The sequence below is a fragment of the Natrix helvetica genome (assembly GCF_964273705.1).
Source record: "Natrix helvetica genome assembly, chromosome: 1".
NCBI lineage: Eukaryota > Metazoa > Chordata > Lepidosauria > Squamata > Natricidae > Natrix > Natrix helvetica.
The window spans coordinates 134,504,364-134,521,491 of record NC_138548.1 but is presented as its reverse complement, the minus strand read 5'-3'; the positions used below and the strand labels follow the sequence as shown (position 1 = coordinate 134,521,491).

Genomic DNA, 17,128 nt, shown 5'->3' with positions numbered 1-17,128 from the left:
GCTGGCCAACCGATCCTGGGAGAGCTGGACTACTCCTGACACTGAATCTATAACTGTCCCCAGGTGGAGGATCTGCATGGACGGGGAAAGGTGACTCTTGGCAAAATTCACGGAGAACCGCAGGGACTGGAGACATTGGATGGTGAGCTAATGCTAGGGGACGGGAGCTCGCCTGGACTAGGATGTCGTCTAGATAGCATTGGAGTCTCACCGGCACCGTGTGCAGGTGAGCTGCCAACGCCGCCAGGACCTTTGTGAACGTGCGGGATGCCGAGGCCAGCCCGAATGGGAGGGCCCGGTACTGGAAGTGGAGGTCCCCGTGCAAGAACCTCAGGTACTTGTGATGGGATGGAAGGATGGGAATGTGGAGATAGGCCTCGGTCAGGTCTACTGATGCCAGATAATCCCCCCGACGGATGCCCTGGAGGATGGACTTCAGGGAAGACATTTTGAAACGCCTGTAAACCAGATACTGATTTAGGCGCTTGAGGTCCAGAATCGCCCTCCAGCCCCCGAGCTCTTCGGGACCACGAACAAGTTAGAGTAGTGGCCCCACCCGCATTCTGCTGGTGGCACGGATTCTATCGCCTGGATCTCGAGAAGATGTGTTATGGCGAGATCCATCAGGCGCCGGCGTTCCAGATCCCAGGAGGAAGGGAACATTCTGAAAAGCCTCGGGGGTGGGAGAGGAACTCCAGCCGAAGGCCATGTCGAATGGTGGCCCTGACCCAGGCGTCGGAGGTGATTTTATCCCACTGATCCGCATAACTTGCTAGATGGCCGCCTATGGGAAGGAACGGGTTCGAGTCACTTTCCCCTGCGGAAGGGGCGGCCCCCCCTCAAAAGGGCCGTCTGGCCTGACCTTGGAACCTGTTGCAGTCTTGATAGAAGGGGCGTGAGTACTGCCTCTCCAATCTAAAGGAATTGTACCTCTGCTGATAATCCTGATCGGGAGCCCTAAAGGATGACTTGCGGTAAGGGGCCGGACGGGCCTCTGCTTTCTTTGCATTGGAAGGGAGGACCTTCTCTTATCCTTGTTCTCAATTAAGATTGGATCCAGGGTCTCCCCAAAGAGATTTGGCCCCAAATAGGGGGCTGCCGCCAGGGCCCACTTAGCCTTATTGTCCATCTGCCAGTTGCGGAGCCACAAAGGCGACGGGAGGTGACAGAGGTGGCCAAGGCACTGGAGGCAAATCTCACCGCATCCAAGGTTGCGTCTGCCGAGAACTGGGAGGCAGCTATGATTTTAGTTATGTCTTGATCCAGATGCTCATCCTGGATCGGAATGCGATCCTGAAGCTGGCGAAGCCACATAACTGTAGTACGGTTAAAATAGGAGGCAGCAGCCACTGACTTGACTGCCCAGGCAGAGGCATTAAAATTTTTACGCAATGTTAGCTCTGCCCGTTTGTCCTCCGGCTTCATCTTATCGGCCGCATCTCCCAAGACTACCGGGGAGGAGGAAACCAAGGCTGCTATTGGGGTATCAATGCTGGGCAGCTGGAGAGCCTGGGCAAAGGTCTGTTCTACATTGTAGAAATGGCGATCGTTACTGCCTAGGTTAGAAAAATTGGAGGGACGTGCCCACTGATTTTTAACAACCTCCAAGAAGAAGGGAGGGGCTGGAATTTCTGCCTTGTTTGTAGCTGTATTGGAGAACATTGCCATATCGGGATCCCGGGGGTGGGGGGGACCGTAGGGTCCCCAGTCCCAATCTTAGTGGTCTTCCTTGCTTTGTGCAAGAGAGGTTTAAACATTGCTGGTGGGACCAAGGCCAAGGATGAAGGAGGATCCGGAGGGGGTGGAATCCTCATCCTCAGAAAACCCCATGTCATTGTAGTTGTCTTCCCCTCGGGTAGAGCCTTCGCTTACAACTGACGGGCATGAGGCCCTGGAGAGGTGGTGTCTGAGTAGCCCCGGGGCCCTGGAATGGGGGACCCTATCTCTTTGTGCGATGCCACGAGAGATGGCAGCCGAGATAAGCCTCTTAATGCTTTCAGGCAGATGCTCTAAGTCTTCAAGATCCTCCTGAAAGGGACCAGGATCCTGAGGAGCTAATCTGGTTGTATGATGAAAGGATCTAGAAGAACCCTCTGGAGCCTGAGAAGGGCCTGCGTCAGGTTGAGCCGCCATCGCCCCACTCACGTGTCTTCAAACACTTGCTGCTGGGTAAAATGCTGAGGCACCACGTTCTGGCCTCCAACTGCTGAAGCCCTTCTTTGTTCACGAGTCTCTGCAGTGGGAACTCCCCACGCGGCTGCTCACGGCCTGCGCATGTGGCGCAATTCAAAATGGCCACCGGAATTTAATCTTTCCTCTGGAATGCTACGGCGGCTTGTTTAAAATGCCGCGGCTTGGATTTCAAGCGCCGCAGCTCCTTTAGACCTGCTGGGGCCTCTGATAGCCTCTACAAGCTTCCGCAGGCACCAAACGTTGCCGCGGTCCCTTTAACTGCTGGGGACAGCGGGGCTTGACTCAGCAGCAATAATTGAGGCAGGCGGCAAACGGAGCTCTTCGCGAGCTTCCACAGCGCTGGCAAGGCTGGCTTACACGTGGCCCTGCGAGCCCCCAAGGCTGCCGTTTAGAGACCGACATCCTCGCACACCCTGGGACTGGTTTGGACTCTTGGCCCGCGGAGGGGGAGGAGGATTGCCCCACAGGGTCCTCCCCAACCGCCCGGACAGGGAGACTATCTCCTGGGCTGCAGCCTATGAATTTAGAATTTAGAATATCCAATTACAATCCAATTAAGTTATCTAAAACTGCAATAAATATTTTAAACAATCTTTTCCTACCTAAGAGCCAAAATACACAGTGCTTGGACCAAAAGACTGAGAGGAAACTGGGAGCCAATGGGAGAGGAGGAAGGTTGAAGAATTTCCCTCAGTCTAATGGACCAATCAGGCTGTGACAAAACCCTCATGTGACCCCTCCCTCTACTCTACTGGAAAATATGACTGCTTGTTCATGCAGATTTCTACTTCACTGATGTTTATATCTCAATATTTATGTTCCTACATCTTTTCTCTTCTCTTATCTATGTCTCTTTTGTGGATTGCATATTTATGGGCAGGTCATAGCATGCCCATGAATTACCTGTGCTTCATGAACTGCACTGTTTATTAGTAGACTTCCAGTAAAATTCAAGTTGCTGGTTATGTTGCTCTTTACCAGGCATAGGGCTTGGTTATTTGAGGGAGCAACTATCTCCTATAGTTCCTGTCCAACCATTATGTCTCAAAACGTTGGTATCTTCCAGGTCTCGTCAACTAAACAATGGTGGGGCCCAAAGAAGTGGACTTTCTCTCTCATGGCATTGCTGGAACACCATCCCACCTGAGATCCACGTAGCCTTTACCCTGACCCCATTTAAATGAGTCCTTAACATCTGGCTGTATCCCCTGGCTATGAGCTAGAATTGTTGGCAAATCCATGATGGAGCATTTTGGTTGTGTGATTGATTGTTGGTTTTTTCCACAGTTTCTTTTGGATTCTATATTCTTCCTGTATCTTCACTGTTTTTATTGTTGTGTTTTGTCTATTATGCATTAAAGATGCAGTGCTTAACTCTGTCCTCTAAGAGTCAGCAATTTATAAGACCTTCAAAAGATGCACCAGTCAGTTTAATTTTTGGCTAATCTATGAAGCATCTTTGTTTAATGGATCCATTTACAAATTCAATTGCAAAATAGCTCTTTTCAATGATGTAATAATCAAAGTGTGTCAATGTGTATGTATTCATGTGCATGCCACCAATCACCCCCCACTCCTATTCTGTACAGGAATGAGATATGCCTACAGTTTTTATACCAAATACTTTATTGATTTTTTTTAATGAAGAAAAGTAAGCCAGTGCCCTGAATACTGTGTTACTTTTCAAATGAATAAATGTATTAATATTCTAAAGTTCACTGGAGTTTAAAAAATATAAGCACCTTAAAAAACAAATGAATTAAACTCATAGCTAAGGAAACTTAAAATTAATAACTAGGTCATAAAGATACAGTATTATATAGGTACTTGTTTCATTAAGAGGAATGATAAATTTCACACTTCAGACCATTTTGTTAATATTCTCATAGGTAAACTACCTGTGGAGAACCAGATTTTGTGCACAGCTACTGGCAGTGAGCAGTGAATTAGTCTGCAATACTGCATTCTGCGCCACCACGGCTCTCCTATACATTAAGGAGATCTTCTTTTCAGTGTGAACTGATGAAACCAATACACAGGACATCACTACTGTATCAATTACAATTTGCAAATATACGTGCATTGTATCATTTTTCCTTCTATATAGTTATTTGGATCAGATTGATTGGGATAAATGTATGTCCTTTCAATGTAGTAAAGATAGAAACTGAATTGTTGGTGTGACTACATACAACGACTAACACTTTTTATTAACTTTTTCATCTATTTAAAACGATCATACTACCACTTAATAATTTGGGATCCTTCTCATATATTCCTTACTTTAGTTTCCTAGTGGTAAGATAAGTTATTAGTTTTCTTACCATTTCCTTGTTTGTTGGTTGGATACAGGTATGCATCTCAGGCCAGCGCCTACTACCATGAGAAAGGATGTTAGCAGCACAGTTTTCCGGAGGCCTGCAGGGAGGGGGGAAAGTAGACACTGCTATAGCAAAACATGACAACCTTGGCAAATATCAATTCAGGAGCTGTAAAGTTCAAATCAATCAAGTACAACACTGTTAATAAAATCCCAATGATTAAGATAATAAAAACAGTGTTTCATCATAACTAAGAACAAAATAGTGCTTAACCTTATTACACACTGTTGCCAAGCAAGAAGGCACGAGAGAAATAGTCTTCTAATTTTGTTATCTCCAACAACCGGTGGTGAAAGGTATATTGTCTTCAGTTCTGAAAGTATTATCGACATGGTTTGTAGCCACATTGAGTTTCATCCTTTATACATTTTGTCTACTTTCCTTTTAAAGCAGTGAAGACTGCTGATCATGATACAAGCTTGTATTACTGAATTCTACAACAGAATTACATTCTGCACAAATAATGTTGGAAAGATATTATAGAAGATAATATTTTCCCAACAGAAGATACACAGAGGAACTATTGGAATGTAAAACCACATTGCATTCCTTAAGAATGTAAGGATAGCCCTGTTGAATCAGGTGAACATCCATTTCAAATTAGCACTTGGTTTCCCACAATGGCCAGCTAGATGCCTCTGGAAAGCATACATGCCAAACATGAAGCCATACCCTTCTTCAACCACCAGCCATTTTTTCCTGATATTGGTAGCTGAAGGAATGCTATCCCTTACTTTGTGGTGTTAATTCCAATAACAGCCCTTAATAAACCCTCTTTCTGTATTCCTGTGGATTAGATAAATGTTCTTTGAAACGCATTCATGTCAATGATCATCATTGCATGCTGTGGTAATAATTTTACTAGTTAATGATGTGCTTATATGAAGATGTATTGCTTTTATCTGTTCTATATTTCCTCCCAATAAGTTTTATTGGATGATCTCTAGTCCTTATGTTCTGAAAAGACCTTATGTTTCTATTTTTTTCAAACTATGATTTTATACTAATTTATGTCTTTTCTACCTTTTTTCTATGCTAAATGGTCCTCAAAGTTCTATCATTTTCTCACAGGCAAGGTGTTCAAATTTTCTTGTCCTCATCTGCCTTTTTCCCAGATCCACCTTTTTTTTAATAGTTAGCAACCAGAATTAGAGACTATTACAGATGTAGACATCTTGAATTTGGAGAATCTGATTATGTTTATTTTCTATCCTTGTTTTAATGATCTCTAAGTGTGGAATTTGTGTTTTCCCAAATCCTGAATACTGAGCTCATATCGTCACTGAATGAACCAAGATATTTTTCTCACTAATTTCTTGGTTCAAATGCCAACAATTATACATGTGAACTTGTAGGGTGGAGGCGGATGTTGACTTAATGTGCATCTGTTTACACTTAGTTCAGCTAACCACATTCATTATTTACTTGATCAGTTTTATTCATCAGCTTTAAAGAGCTCTTTGTAATCATTTATGGCTTACCACCTGGAATAAATTGGAAACATATGCAAACCTGGCCAACTCATTGCTTATCCTTAAGTAAGTCAAGATCATATATAAAAATTGAAAAGTACTGGACCCAACTCAAATCCTTGAAGCACTAGATTTCTTACTTTCCTCCATTCAGGAAAATTCCTGTTTATTTCTACTCTATTTTTTCAACAGTTAGTCCATAAAAAAAAAAAAACTTATCACACAGCCACTAAAGAGATTTTGATGAGGAATTATATCAAAGGCTTTGAGAAACTCCCAGTATATAGTGATGACTAAGTCACCTGTATGCACATGCCTCTTGATACCCATGTTCCTCTATCAATGCTTACCATGTCTACCAATTTGAAACAAACGCCATTCATCCATCCATCATCCAATTTCTATGACTCTCCATCACAGCTAATTACTATGAAGCTGATCAGTCTGGGATTCTTATGCATCTCCCCAAATCTCTTTCTAAAATTAGCATCATATTGTCTGCTTTCCAGTCCTCTGGCACCGATTCTGATTTGAAGGTCATTATTTTGTTTTGCCTTAAATGCCCATTTGACATGTAAGAATTTTAGAGTGGCTGGCATCGGGACCTGGTGATATATCGCTATCTCCTAGAACATCCTGCATTGTTAACCCAATTTGCTTTAGCTGCTTTATTTCTCACCTTCAATCCCCTCAAAAGTCAAACCTAGCTTGGGTTATCCATCTTATGTCTTCTATAGTAATGAAAGATGGAAAAAAAAAGGATCATTCTGTTTCTCTGCAATTTCAGTATTTTTCTTGATTCAATATTTTTACTATTTTGTTATCTAATGGCATTCACTTTGCTAGCTGGTGTTCCTTTCAGTCTTTTTTATTAATTCCCTCATTTTTCAAGATTTTCTATTTTTGCAATCAGATTTGGCTGGGCTGGACCTGCAGGCAATTTTCATGTATTGTAAACCTAACTATTCATTCTAGCAGTACAAACTCTATCTCCAGTAGTACCCAATGACCTTTTGTGAGATGGTTGGCTTTCTCTATCATCCTTTATGTTTAAACTTACTGTAGTTGTTTGCATTTGCACTTTAAGAATTTCATATTTAGGAATTCCCATCCACCTTGAGCTCTGTTTTTCAATAGCTTCTACTGCTGTGAAATCCTATTTATCATGCTTTGAATTTATCTCTTATGCTTGGTTTTTGTCACTTCCATTTCCTCAATTAAGCCTTTCTTATTGGCTAGTTCCAAAGTCAAGGACTGCTGAATCTTTTGTGCTTTCCTCCATTTATCAAAGAAGAAAGTCATCAGGAAATGTTTTGATAATTTTACTTGCATTTTTCTGTGGTTTTCCAGATGTATCATTTTCAAATTCAGTGACCAGAACTGCACCAGTATTCCAAATGCTGATGTTCTATAGATTTATATAGATGGATTACTGTACAATATAAACTTGGTGGTTTTCCTTTCAATCCCTTTCTTAATAATCCCTGTTGAGTTAATACCTTCGTTGAGCTCTATTCACTATAGAGTTTCCACCTTTGTAGTCAAATGTGACTGTGCTGCACCCTGCAGGAATTTCCTATTTGCATGGATGTTTAACCTAATAGTATTACTTCGTAGTATCAACTATGCTTCCAGCACCATTACAAAAGTCCTAGTTCTTCTATAAGGGAAAGAAGGCAAATTGGTGTTTTTTTTTTTTTTTTACTGCTACAGACTTTCAAACACAGCACTTTGCTTGTACATTTTTATGAGAGATGTGGATCAAACAGAAATAGGTAGAGGCTTAATCTGCTCCTTATCCTTGTGCTTTCCCATCTTGGAAAATCAATGCTTTTGTGTCTTTAGCTTTACCATGAGTTGTGTCTCCTGGACACACTGTAATGCACTAGAATACTAAAAACTAATTCTATAGACATTTTTAGTAGACAACTGGGTTCCCGATATGTAATATTGATTTACCATGCTAAATATGTTAGAAAATATCCACAAAAACTATTATCAGCTTCCTATTTATCTCTCCCACACATTCTTTTCCCACCTGGGGAGTATAGTTTATGGATTTCCAACAACTCAAAATAAGAATGAATAAGAATGGAGCAAAAAACAGTATTTTTTCCCTATTTTCTCACACTTCTTCAGGCTAAGAGAAAGCTAATTAGAGGCACACTGAGTTTCAAAACACATAAAATACCTTTCTAAGCCTTTTAGAGGTTTAACTGTGTTGAGTTCCAGATGTACGGTACTTATTGGGAAGATATCTGTATGAAGACCCTTAGGGTATTTAACTGAACAACAGACATCTATATTTGTTTATCCGTACTTACATTAATCTGTGTGTCACTAGAAGCTAACTCTGATTTGAAGATACATAATCAATCAGTTCTTTAACAGTTTTAATGCTAAAACCTTTTAAGCATTGCATGCTATATCGTCAAAGTCATGCTACAGTCAAAGCATTACATCTCCTAGAACATTACAATGTTCTCCATATTGTTTTCTGTACCACAAATGTTGACAAATGCTGTTCAAGGAAAGAAAAAATAATAATGCTAGAGATTTAGAGAATATGAATATGTCATAATTGAAAATCCAAGGAATGCTATGGACTGTTACTCATCAATTATTCTGGCAAACAGCATTGTCAACAAATAAGTCTTTATGAAAACCTATCTGATAGCCAGAAGTTATTGAAAATATAACTCTGATCACAGTAACAGAAGAAAGAACCAGTCACAGCTTGGGAAATAGGGATCTTTGCAAAAGCATTTCCAAAGATTTCCACAAAAGTAAAAAGATCTGTGATATATTTGCCAGGAAGCAGAGTCCTGATAACAGTTCATCCTCTTATCAGAGTTCAACTTCTTTTCTATGCTCTCCAACAATGCAATCTGGTTTCTACTATCTTCCAACCAACTCTCATATCAATGGATAAGAAGCCTGGCTAGACATCAGCTTTTCTTAAGCTTTTTTTTCTACACCTAGGATGAAATATTTTATAATTTGCTTGTTACTTTTGCTTGTTACCTTTATTCTTCCACTGTCTATATTCTAGGCAATCTAGTGCTATAAGTGTGATTTTATATCATCTTACAATTTGTAGACCATCACCAAGTATATTGGATTTAAAGAGCTTTTAATATTTTTACCATGCACAGGTAGCCTCGTTATTGCCCAAATGAAGAAGAATTCTATGTGAAAATTCTATCAGTGAAAATTAGAGTGCAGAATTAATCCTAATCTTCATAAAGGTGAATAGGCTCTGGACATCAATATCCAAAAAAAGATTGAGTACCACAAGCTGAGTCCAGTTGGGCAAGGTATAGTTCATACAAAAAGACCAATTGCATTTTGTTCAAATATTAGTGCTGGCTATTTCCCCAAGCACCATGGGGAAGAACAATATGTTGCACAGAATAAATGAGAACAGAGGTTTGATGCCCACATAGTAACCATAGCAGTGAAACTGCTCTCTGCTCTCCGACATAGGTGAATTGGAAATTTGTCAGATAACACTGATCCCATTTATTGCTTGGAGCTGCTGTCTTGTATTCCTTCTTCTCCAATATTAAGCCACACTAATCTAATTCGATCTCATTAAAAGGAGCAAATCCTTCTTTCGGTAGCTGTAATTAGGAATCAGAGAGCTGCCTGGTTACCTGGCGAAGAAGCAGTGTTAATAAGCTCTTGACATCAAGTTGTTTCTGTGGGAATTGAGGACTGTTTGAAAGGGAACAATAATCATGGTATCCTTCTGGAACTGCATTTATGTACAAGGGATCTGGGATACTTTTCTACAAGGTTCTGCTCCTTCCTAAATGGGTGATTCCAACCAGTGAGTGTGGGGTGGGGAGTGAGGGTAGAGAGATTATCCAGACAGCCATTTTGGAGTTCCATCCTCTCTCATGTTTTTAACATCTACATGAAATCAGTGAGAGAGATCATATGTCCATTTGGAGTACAGTGTCATTAGTATGTTACAGTATGTACTATAACCTATTGTCCCATGTTTGGATGGGATGAAAAGGGCATTGGTGCTTACCTGATACCCCTCTTCTCATAGTGGGGGAGGTGTATCCAGACTGGGTTAACCTTGTCCTCTCATTGATTGGACTGAGTCAGATAAGCTCTTTGGGAACGCCCACTGGTCACCAGGTACTACCCAGTTATCGGCGAAGAACTCTATCTGACTCGTACCATTCACTCCAGACTTCTTAAAACATATATTATCTTTTATTGTATCAAACAACAACATAACTTAAAAACCGTCAACATAACACTTTATCAACATAACATTGTCAGGGAGAGGCTGGATACTCCTCCCCCACTATGAGAAGAGGCGTATAAGGTAAGTAACAACGCCCTTTCTCCATAGTGAGAGGGAGGAGTATCCAGACTGGGACGTGCCAAAGCCTACACGTCCCTAGGGAGGGAGACCCCCTGAGGCACAAGCCCCCCCAACTCATGCCTGGTGAGGCGTGGCCCCCGCCGTATGGACTGCTTGCAACACCCTGCAGCCGAAAGAGGCTTCTGCCGAAGCAAAGGAGTACAGTTTATAGTTCCTTACGAAACGTGAAGGGGAAGCCCACGTGGCTGCCCTGCAGATTTTGGCCAAGGAAGCCTGTGTGGCCCAGGCCGTAGAAGTGGCTGCGCTCTGCGTGGAATGAGCAGTGATGTGGCCTGGCGTGGACAGGCCCTGTGACTGATAGGCAGTGGCAATACAGGATCGCAACCACCTGCCTATGGTTGTGGAGGTCACCTTTTTTCCCAGAGTCCCCGTCTGGAAGGAAACGAACAGGGCTTCGGATTTCCTGCTTGGCCTGGTTCTCCTGAGGTAAATCCTCAGAGCCCTCCTTACGTCCAGAGTGTGCCACTTCTTCTCTAAAGGGTCTGGACAGAAGTTGGGCAAGATCAGTTCCTGCGCTCGATGGAAGCACGTGCACACCTTGCGGATGAAGGACAGATCCAACCACAACACCACTCTGTCCTGGTGGAACACGCAGAAATCCTCCCTGGTGGACAGCGCTTGCAGTTCGGATATCCTTCTGGCGGAGGTGATAGCCACCAGGAAGGCCACATAAGGGTGAGAAACTTGAGGGAAATAGTGCTTAAAGGTTCAAACGGAGCACCTGCCAGAGCATCCAGTACCCTGTGTAAATCCCAGGGCGGGTACCTGTGTACCGTGGGCGGTTTGAGATTGGAATCCCCCTTAAGGAATTGCTTGACCATGGGGTGGTGAGTCAAGCTCTGGTTCCTGCCACACAGGAGAATTGATGAAATGGCTGAAACCAGCCCCCTGTCCAGGCCCGCCTGGAGAAATTCCAAGACCTGTGGCACTGTGGTCTGGATGGGATCGTGCCCTCGGGAGCTGCACCATGAGGAGAACGCACGCCATGTGGCGCCGTAGATGCGCTCCGTGGAGGGTCTGCAGGCAGTCTGGGTGGTTTGTATCACCCTGGGGGAGAAGAGGTCTTTCCTCAGGATGCTCTGCTCAAGCGCCAGGCGGTCAGCTGGAGCCATTGAGGGTCTGGGTGCTCCAGAGACCCCTGGCTGAAGGATATCTTCTCCTGGGGAATTCTCCAGGGCCTCTCCACTGACGGAGACTGGAGACCTGCAAACCACGGCCTGCGGGGCCAGTGAGGGGCCAACAGAACCACATCCGCCCTCTCCTGCAGGACCTTCCATATGACCTTGGGGATCAGGGGTAAAGGCGGGATGGCATACAGTAGACCCCTGGGCCAGGGGCACCGGAGAGCGTCCACCCCTTAGACTAATGGCTACTGCTGTATGAGCCAATAGAGGGCAGGTGTGTGTGTGTATTGGAGGGGAGGGAGGAACTTTTGCCTAATTTCAGTTGTATGCTAACTGCAGCTTGCTCCCCACCTGGAATGAGAGGACTTTGCAACAATAACTCATATCATTACTATGCCTGCGGCCTACTGCAATGCAGCCTACATAGACTGCTTTTAAAGACCACTCATATTTGTCAAGAATCAGCAGCCCAGTTATTTGCTGACACTTGCTCCTAGAAGCACATTACAGCTTACCTCTAGTCTCTGCAAATGTTTTCTATTAGCTTCTGTGCTGGTCATTATTAATAAATTCTGCATGGCTTGGCACTGAGGTACTTGTGACCATCTTCTCAATCCAGAATCTACCTGCTTCACTTGTGTGTCAGAGGAATTGCTAATAACCCCCTATTTTTGCAACATATATGGAGTGGATGGTCATCGCTGCTACTTTTAGATGATACTATCTACATTATGAAATGGCCTTCCATTAGAAATGAGGTTGACCCCACAGTTTTTGACTTTTGGAAACTTTTGAAAACTGCATTACTGTATTCCGGGGGGTGGGTGGGGGCATATGGTGAATAATAGGAAGTCCAATCTTGTCTAATATTATGTGCAGTAGTTATAAATTATTAAGGTCAGATCTTGGATTCGTACTGCTTTCACCAGAAATGGTTTTTGTTTTTGTTTTTTTTGTTCCATTTAACTACGGTAAACCACTGGACTTCTTTTATTTGTACCAGGTAAAAATATGACACAGAAAGTATACTGTAATCAGGAATCATTAGAATTATGTAATAGCTTCCAACCTTATTCGGTTGACCTTTGAAATTGGAATATTCGCCGGAGACCAAGTTAGTGACCTGGCTTATAACTTGGCTGACCCAATATTCATCAACATTTTACTTGGTTTCTAAGGTAATCGTCATAATCTATAAATCCCAGATAGGAGATTTATAGATATCATTTATCATAGCACTTAAATTATCAACATTTTTTTAAACTGCAGTGTCCTCTCATGACGTTTAGTTTTCTTAAATAATCTTCTGTACAAAATACTAGAAGAAAAAGTAATATATATTGCAGCACTCCCCAGATAAAACCACTCAATCATATCAGCAATCTACGGTCCCATCCTGGAAAAGGTGCTGCTATTTCATGGGCAATGGTTGGTAAGTTTTATACCCACTTACAGATAACCATTTAACTTAAAACGATTTACCAGCAAGAACAAATCACATGATAAGGCAAGCAACAAAGATATCACTCAGAACAATTGTAGAATATATACATCATTCTCTATGCCAGAAAGTGTTCACTGCACAATTTATCCAAATTCTATACATAATAAAATAGACCCAAATCAATCCCCCAAAATATTGTACTGTCTTTGAACTCAAGATGATGATCCTTGAGAAAAGGAATTGCACAGATCAATGTCATTATAAAATAAAAAAGCTAGAGAACTTCGGAATATTTCTTAGTTTTGAAACCATGGTTTGTTACCACATAGTGTGAGTTAACAAACTAATTAATACAAGCCTATCTGTGTAACATATACTCTTTTATTGTTACTATCTACGGATAATTCTGCCTCTCATTTATCCATTTGCCACACTCCCCTTCTCAATAGCATTACTTGTTTATCTGTCTGTGTCTGTGTACACACAAACACACACAAGTTTATTCCATGTCTGATAAAGTATGTTATAATCCATGAAAGTTAATGTGACTGTACATGTTTAAGGTGTAGTATAACCAGGGCCGGATTTAGATGAAAAGAGGCCCTAGGCTATTCCACTTATGGGGCCCTTTCACCTCCCATTTTTAAGTTTGTAAATTACATGAGAGATAATAAAATACATCATTACTGTGATATATATCAATATATTAAATGAAACATGTTGCAATTGGTACTAACCTTTATAAAAAATGTGGCACGGATAATAAATAAAAATAAAAGGCCCCTCTTGATCTTGAGGCCCTAGGCTGAAGCCTAGTTAGCCTACAGGAAAATCCGGCCCTGAGTATAACACTTGTTAATGTTTTGGTAGTTTGTTCACAAATGCTGAGTTTGGACTTATTACTTTAATACTTCTTACTATGACACAGTAAATCCACGTAATAATCAAAGTTAATGTGACATCACAATTTCCAATTATTTTTAAAAGCAGGTTTTACACATGAATGGGATAAGGGTTCATATGCATAGACGACACAGATGGAGACTATTAAAAACTCAGAGTGTTCCTGAACGTGTAAGGATCATTAAGACATTACAAAGCATTGTAGTTAAGTAGAATACTATTAAGAACAGAAGAACACTATTTTTCAGAAAAGAAAAGAGTTTTAGTCAAAAAGGAAGTGTTTTCATTTTTGAGTATTACATGAAACAATTTGTCATTTTTACTGAAAGAAAAAGGGTATTAGAACATAAGAACACAACTGCTGGGTGAGTCCAATATTCTGTGTCTCAAGTCAATCAACTCCCTCAGGTGCTTTGTAAGCACAGACGTGTTCTCCATGAATTTTAAAACCAATAACTTTTTTAAACTATCCAAAAGTTAGTGCCATAGTCACATCTTGTAGTAATGGTATTCCATAAATTAATTACTTTCTGGGTGAAATTAGTACTTCCCTTGTCTCTTTTATATCTTAAAAAAAGGCATTGGGTACTAGTGTTCTGAGAAAGGGAGAAAAACTTGAATAAAATCAATCCAGCATTGTTATTACTGAAGGAATTCTACTTGCAAAGACCATGGATGAACAAATATTGAAATATGTCACACCAGCTAACAAAGACATGACTGGTTTTAAATTTTTTATGCTGCCTACTTCCTTGTTATTTTTACAAAATTAAAAGATGCAGTACATATAATTCCCATACAGCAACACACTGCAACTTATAATTACATCCCGTATTACTCATAAGTTATTTTAAGTAACAAAAACAAGATGCTCTCTCTTGTTTATCCCCTGGGTTATGTTTTAGCCCACGGTGTACAAGGGCTTGTATTTATAACAATCAAATAGAATAAGAAGTAACGTTGAAAATATAATCTAATTTTATACCATTTCTTTTCTTTCTACAAGGACAGGTTCTACAAAGTACTTGCCCAAAAGGTTGGCAAGGCAATGTTCTTCCTGCATTATACAGTCCCAAAGCTTTCCCCAAACCCTCCAATAATTAAGAAATATTCCTGAACAAGGTAAGGAGTGTGGCAGGCAACTTGAGAAATGAATACCAAAGTTTGATGAAACAGCTCCAATTACCTTTCTTTTTTTGCGTTTGTTTCTAAAAAATATTTATGTAACTTCTTAGCATATATTTAGATTATCCCTTCTGTCTATGTATTCAGAACAGACAGGAAGAACATCAAAGAAGAGTATTAGAGATGAAACCTGTTAGGTCTCAGAAACATTATAGAATATACTTAATTTCACAGATTATATGAGAATGCTGCATGCTCAAGACTTTAATTAAGGAGCCCTACTCATTATTGCTCATAGGATTTATAGCCAGCCTCCATTCTAAAACTGAAGGATGTCTACATGGCACTTCTTCTATCACTTTCCCCCCACAGAACTCTTCTCAGGCTGAGATGACATGCCTGACCCAGTCATTCTGTGATTTTTTGTGCTCAGGAAACACCATAACGTATCCTTCATTATACTAGTTCTAATTATGCATTGACATAGTGTCAGGCCCCACCCAAAGACAACACAGTCACATCTAATAGAGTCTAATCCTTCATTTGTTTACACCTAATGGGCGGAATCTTGCCAAACTAGCACCCTATTAACCTACTAGGTCAGTGGTGGGATTCAATTTTTTTTACTACTGATTCTCTGGGCGTGGCTTGGTGGGCGTGGCAGGGGAAGGATACTGTAAAACCTCCATTCCCAACCCACCTCAGGGGAAGGTTACTGCAAAATCCCCATTTCCTCCTGATCAGCTGGGACTCAGGAGGCAGAGAATAGATGAGGGCGGAGCCAGCCAGAGGTGGTATTTGCCGCTCCTCCGAACTACTCAAAATTTCCGCTACCAGTTCTCCAGAACTGGTCAGAACCTGCTGAATACCACCTCTGTACTAGATATATCTTAAAATATTCTAGTATGAGGCTACCCTGAACCTCTCCCCCCCCCCCTCCTCAAGCCCTGAACTGTGCACTCTCATAATGTGAGCCTCTCTATGGAAAATATCTCTGTTGCCCAAACTGTCCCCCACTGTTCTTCCAGGGGCACATTCCAACACATATAGGTCCAAATTGATCCTTCATGCCAGTGGATTTCTGCAGCCAATTGGGATCCTCTTTTGTATGGAAGAATTCTTTAGGTGCATTTATTTATTTAATTTCTTAAACTGTCACAATAATGAGCTCTTACTGCCATACAAGAATAATTAGTCATCAAATATCCTTGGTGTACAGTAATATATATATATACTAATTACAAATTATTTAAAAATTAAGCCAATAACCTAATCAGAGCAATATAAACCTGTCTATGCTGTTATCTTAACTAATTAAAAAGGCCCCTCTGGGAAAATTCTTTTTTAACTTCCTTCCAAAAGTAGAGTGTAATCTAGCTTTTGAGGAAGTTTGCTCCATACATAGAAGTTTTTATGGAGATGCACATGTACAGAAGAAATGTTTGATGAACTAAAGCACTTCACTGGGACTCTCAATAAGTGGTCTAAAATAAACAATTTAAAATATGAAGATTGTTCTTGGAAGGAAAAAAGGACCTGAAGCTTCTAAGAGAGGGAAAAAACAAATACCATTATTTTTTTAATATTAAAAAAGGGAGGAATGGTAATTTCCAGAATAAAGCTCCTTTGCGAATAAAAACAATGGACAGTGGGGCCCCTGTTTAGCAAGACAAGAACGTTGTTTATTTTATACAATCACAGAAGATGGCAAATAGAAATTCCCAGAAAAACCTCAGATAAGACTGTTCTCAAGAAGGATAAATATAAAACTATTTTAAAACTATTAAACAATGGTACAAGGGAGAAAAATAGTAAAAACAATGAGCCAGCCTATTTCTAAATTTTGGGGGAAAATAATAAAAAGGAATCTAATAGAACCAAGGGATGACTAATTTTCATCAAATCTCCTTCACAACTACAAAATAGGCTGAGAGCAGACTGACAATCTTTATAATGTGGCTTTTAAGGATAATGTTCAGAATCCCTTAGTGTCAAAAGTTCAATTTTTGAAGTTCTAGAGATGGCACAAGAGGAAAGGAACCTCATCAAAACTCAAAACCTCATGAGATATCTGAATCAGA

The 17,128-nt window shown here is 41.0% G+C and overlaps 1 protein-coding gene across 1 annotated transcript in view; it reads right to left on the bottom strand.

Moving 5' to 3' along the window:
- The window catches only part of SLC49A4 (solute carrier family 49 member 4), a 90,348-nt gene that overhangs the window by 67,362 nt on the left and 5,858 nt on the right, over positions 1-17,128 (bottom strand). The window contains exon 2 of the mRNA XM_081938798.1: positions 4,518-4,611. Coding sequence (XP_081794924.1) covers positions 4,518-4,611 — 94 coding nt within the window. The remainder of the gene's footprint in view (positions 1-4,517; positions 4,612-17,128) is intronic.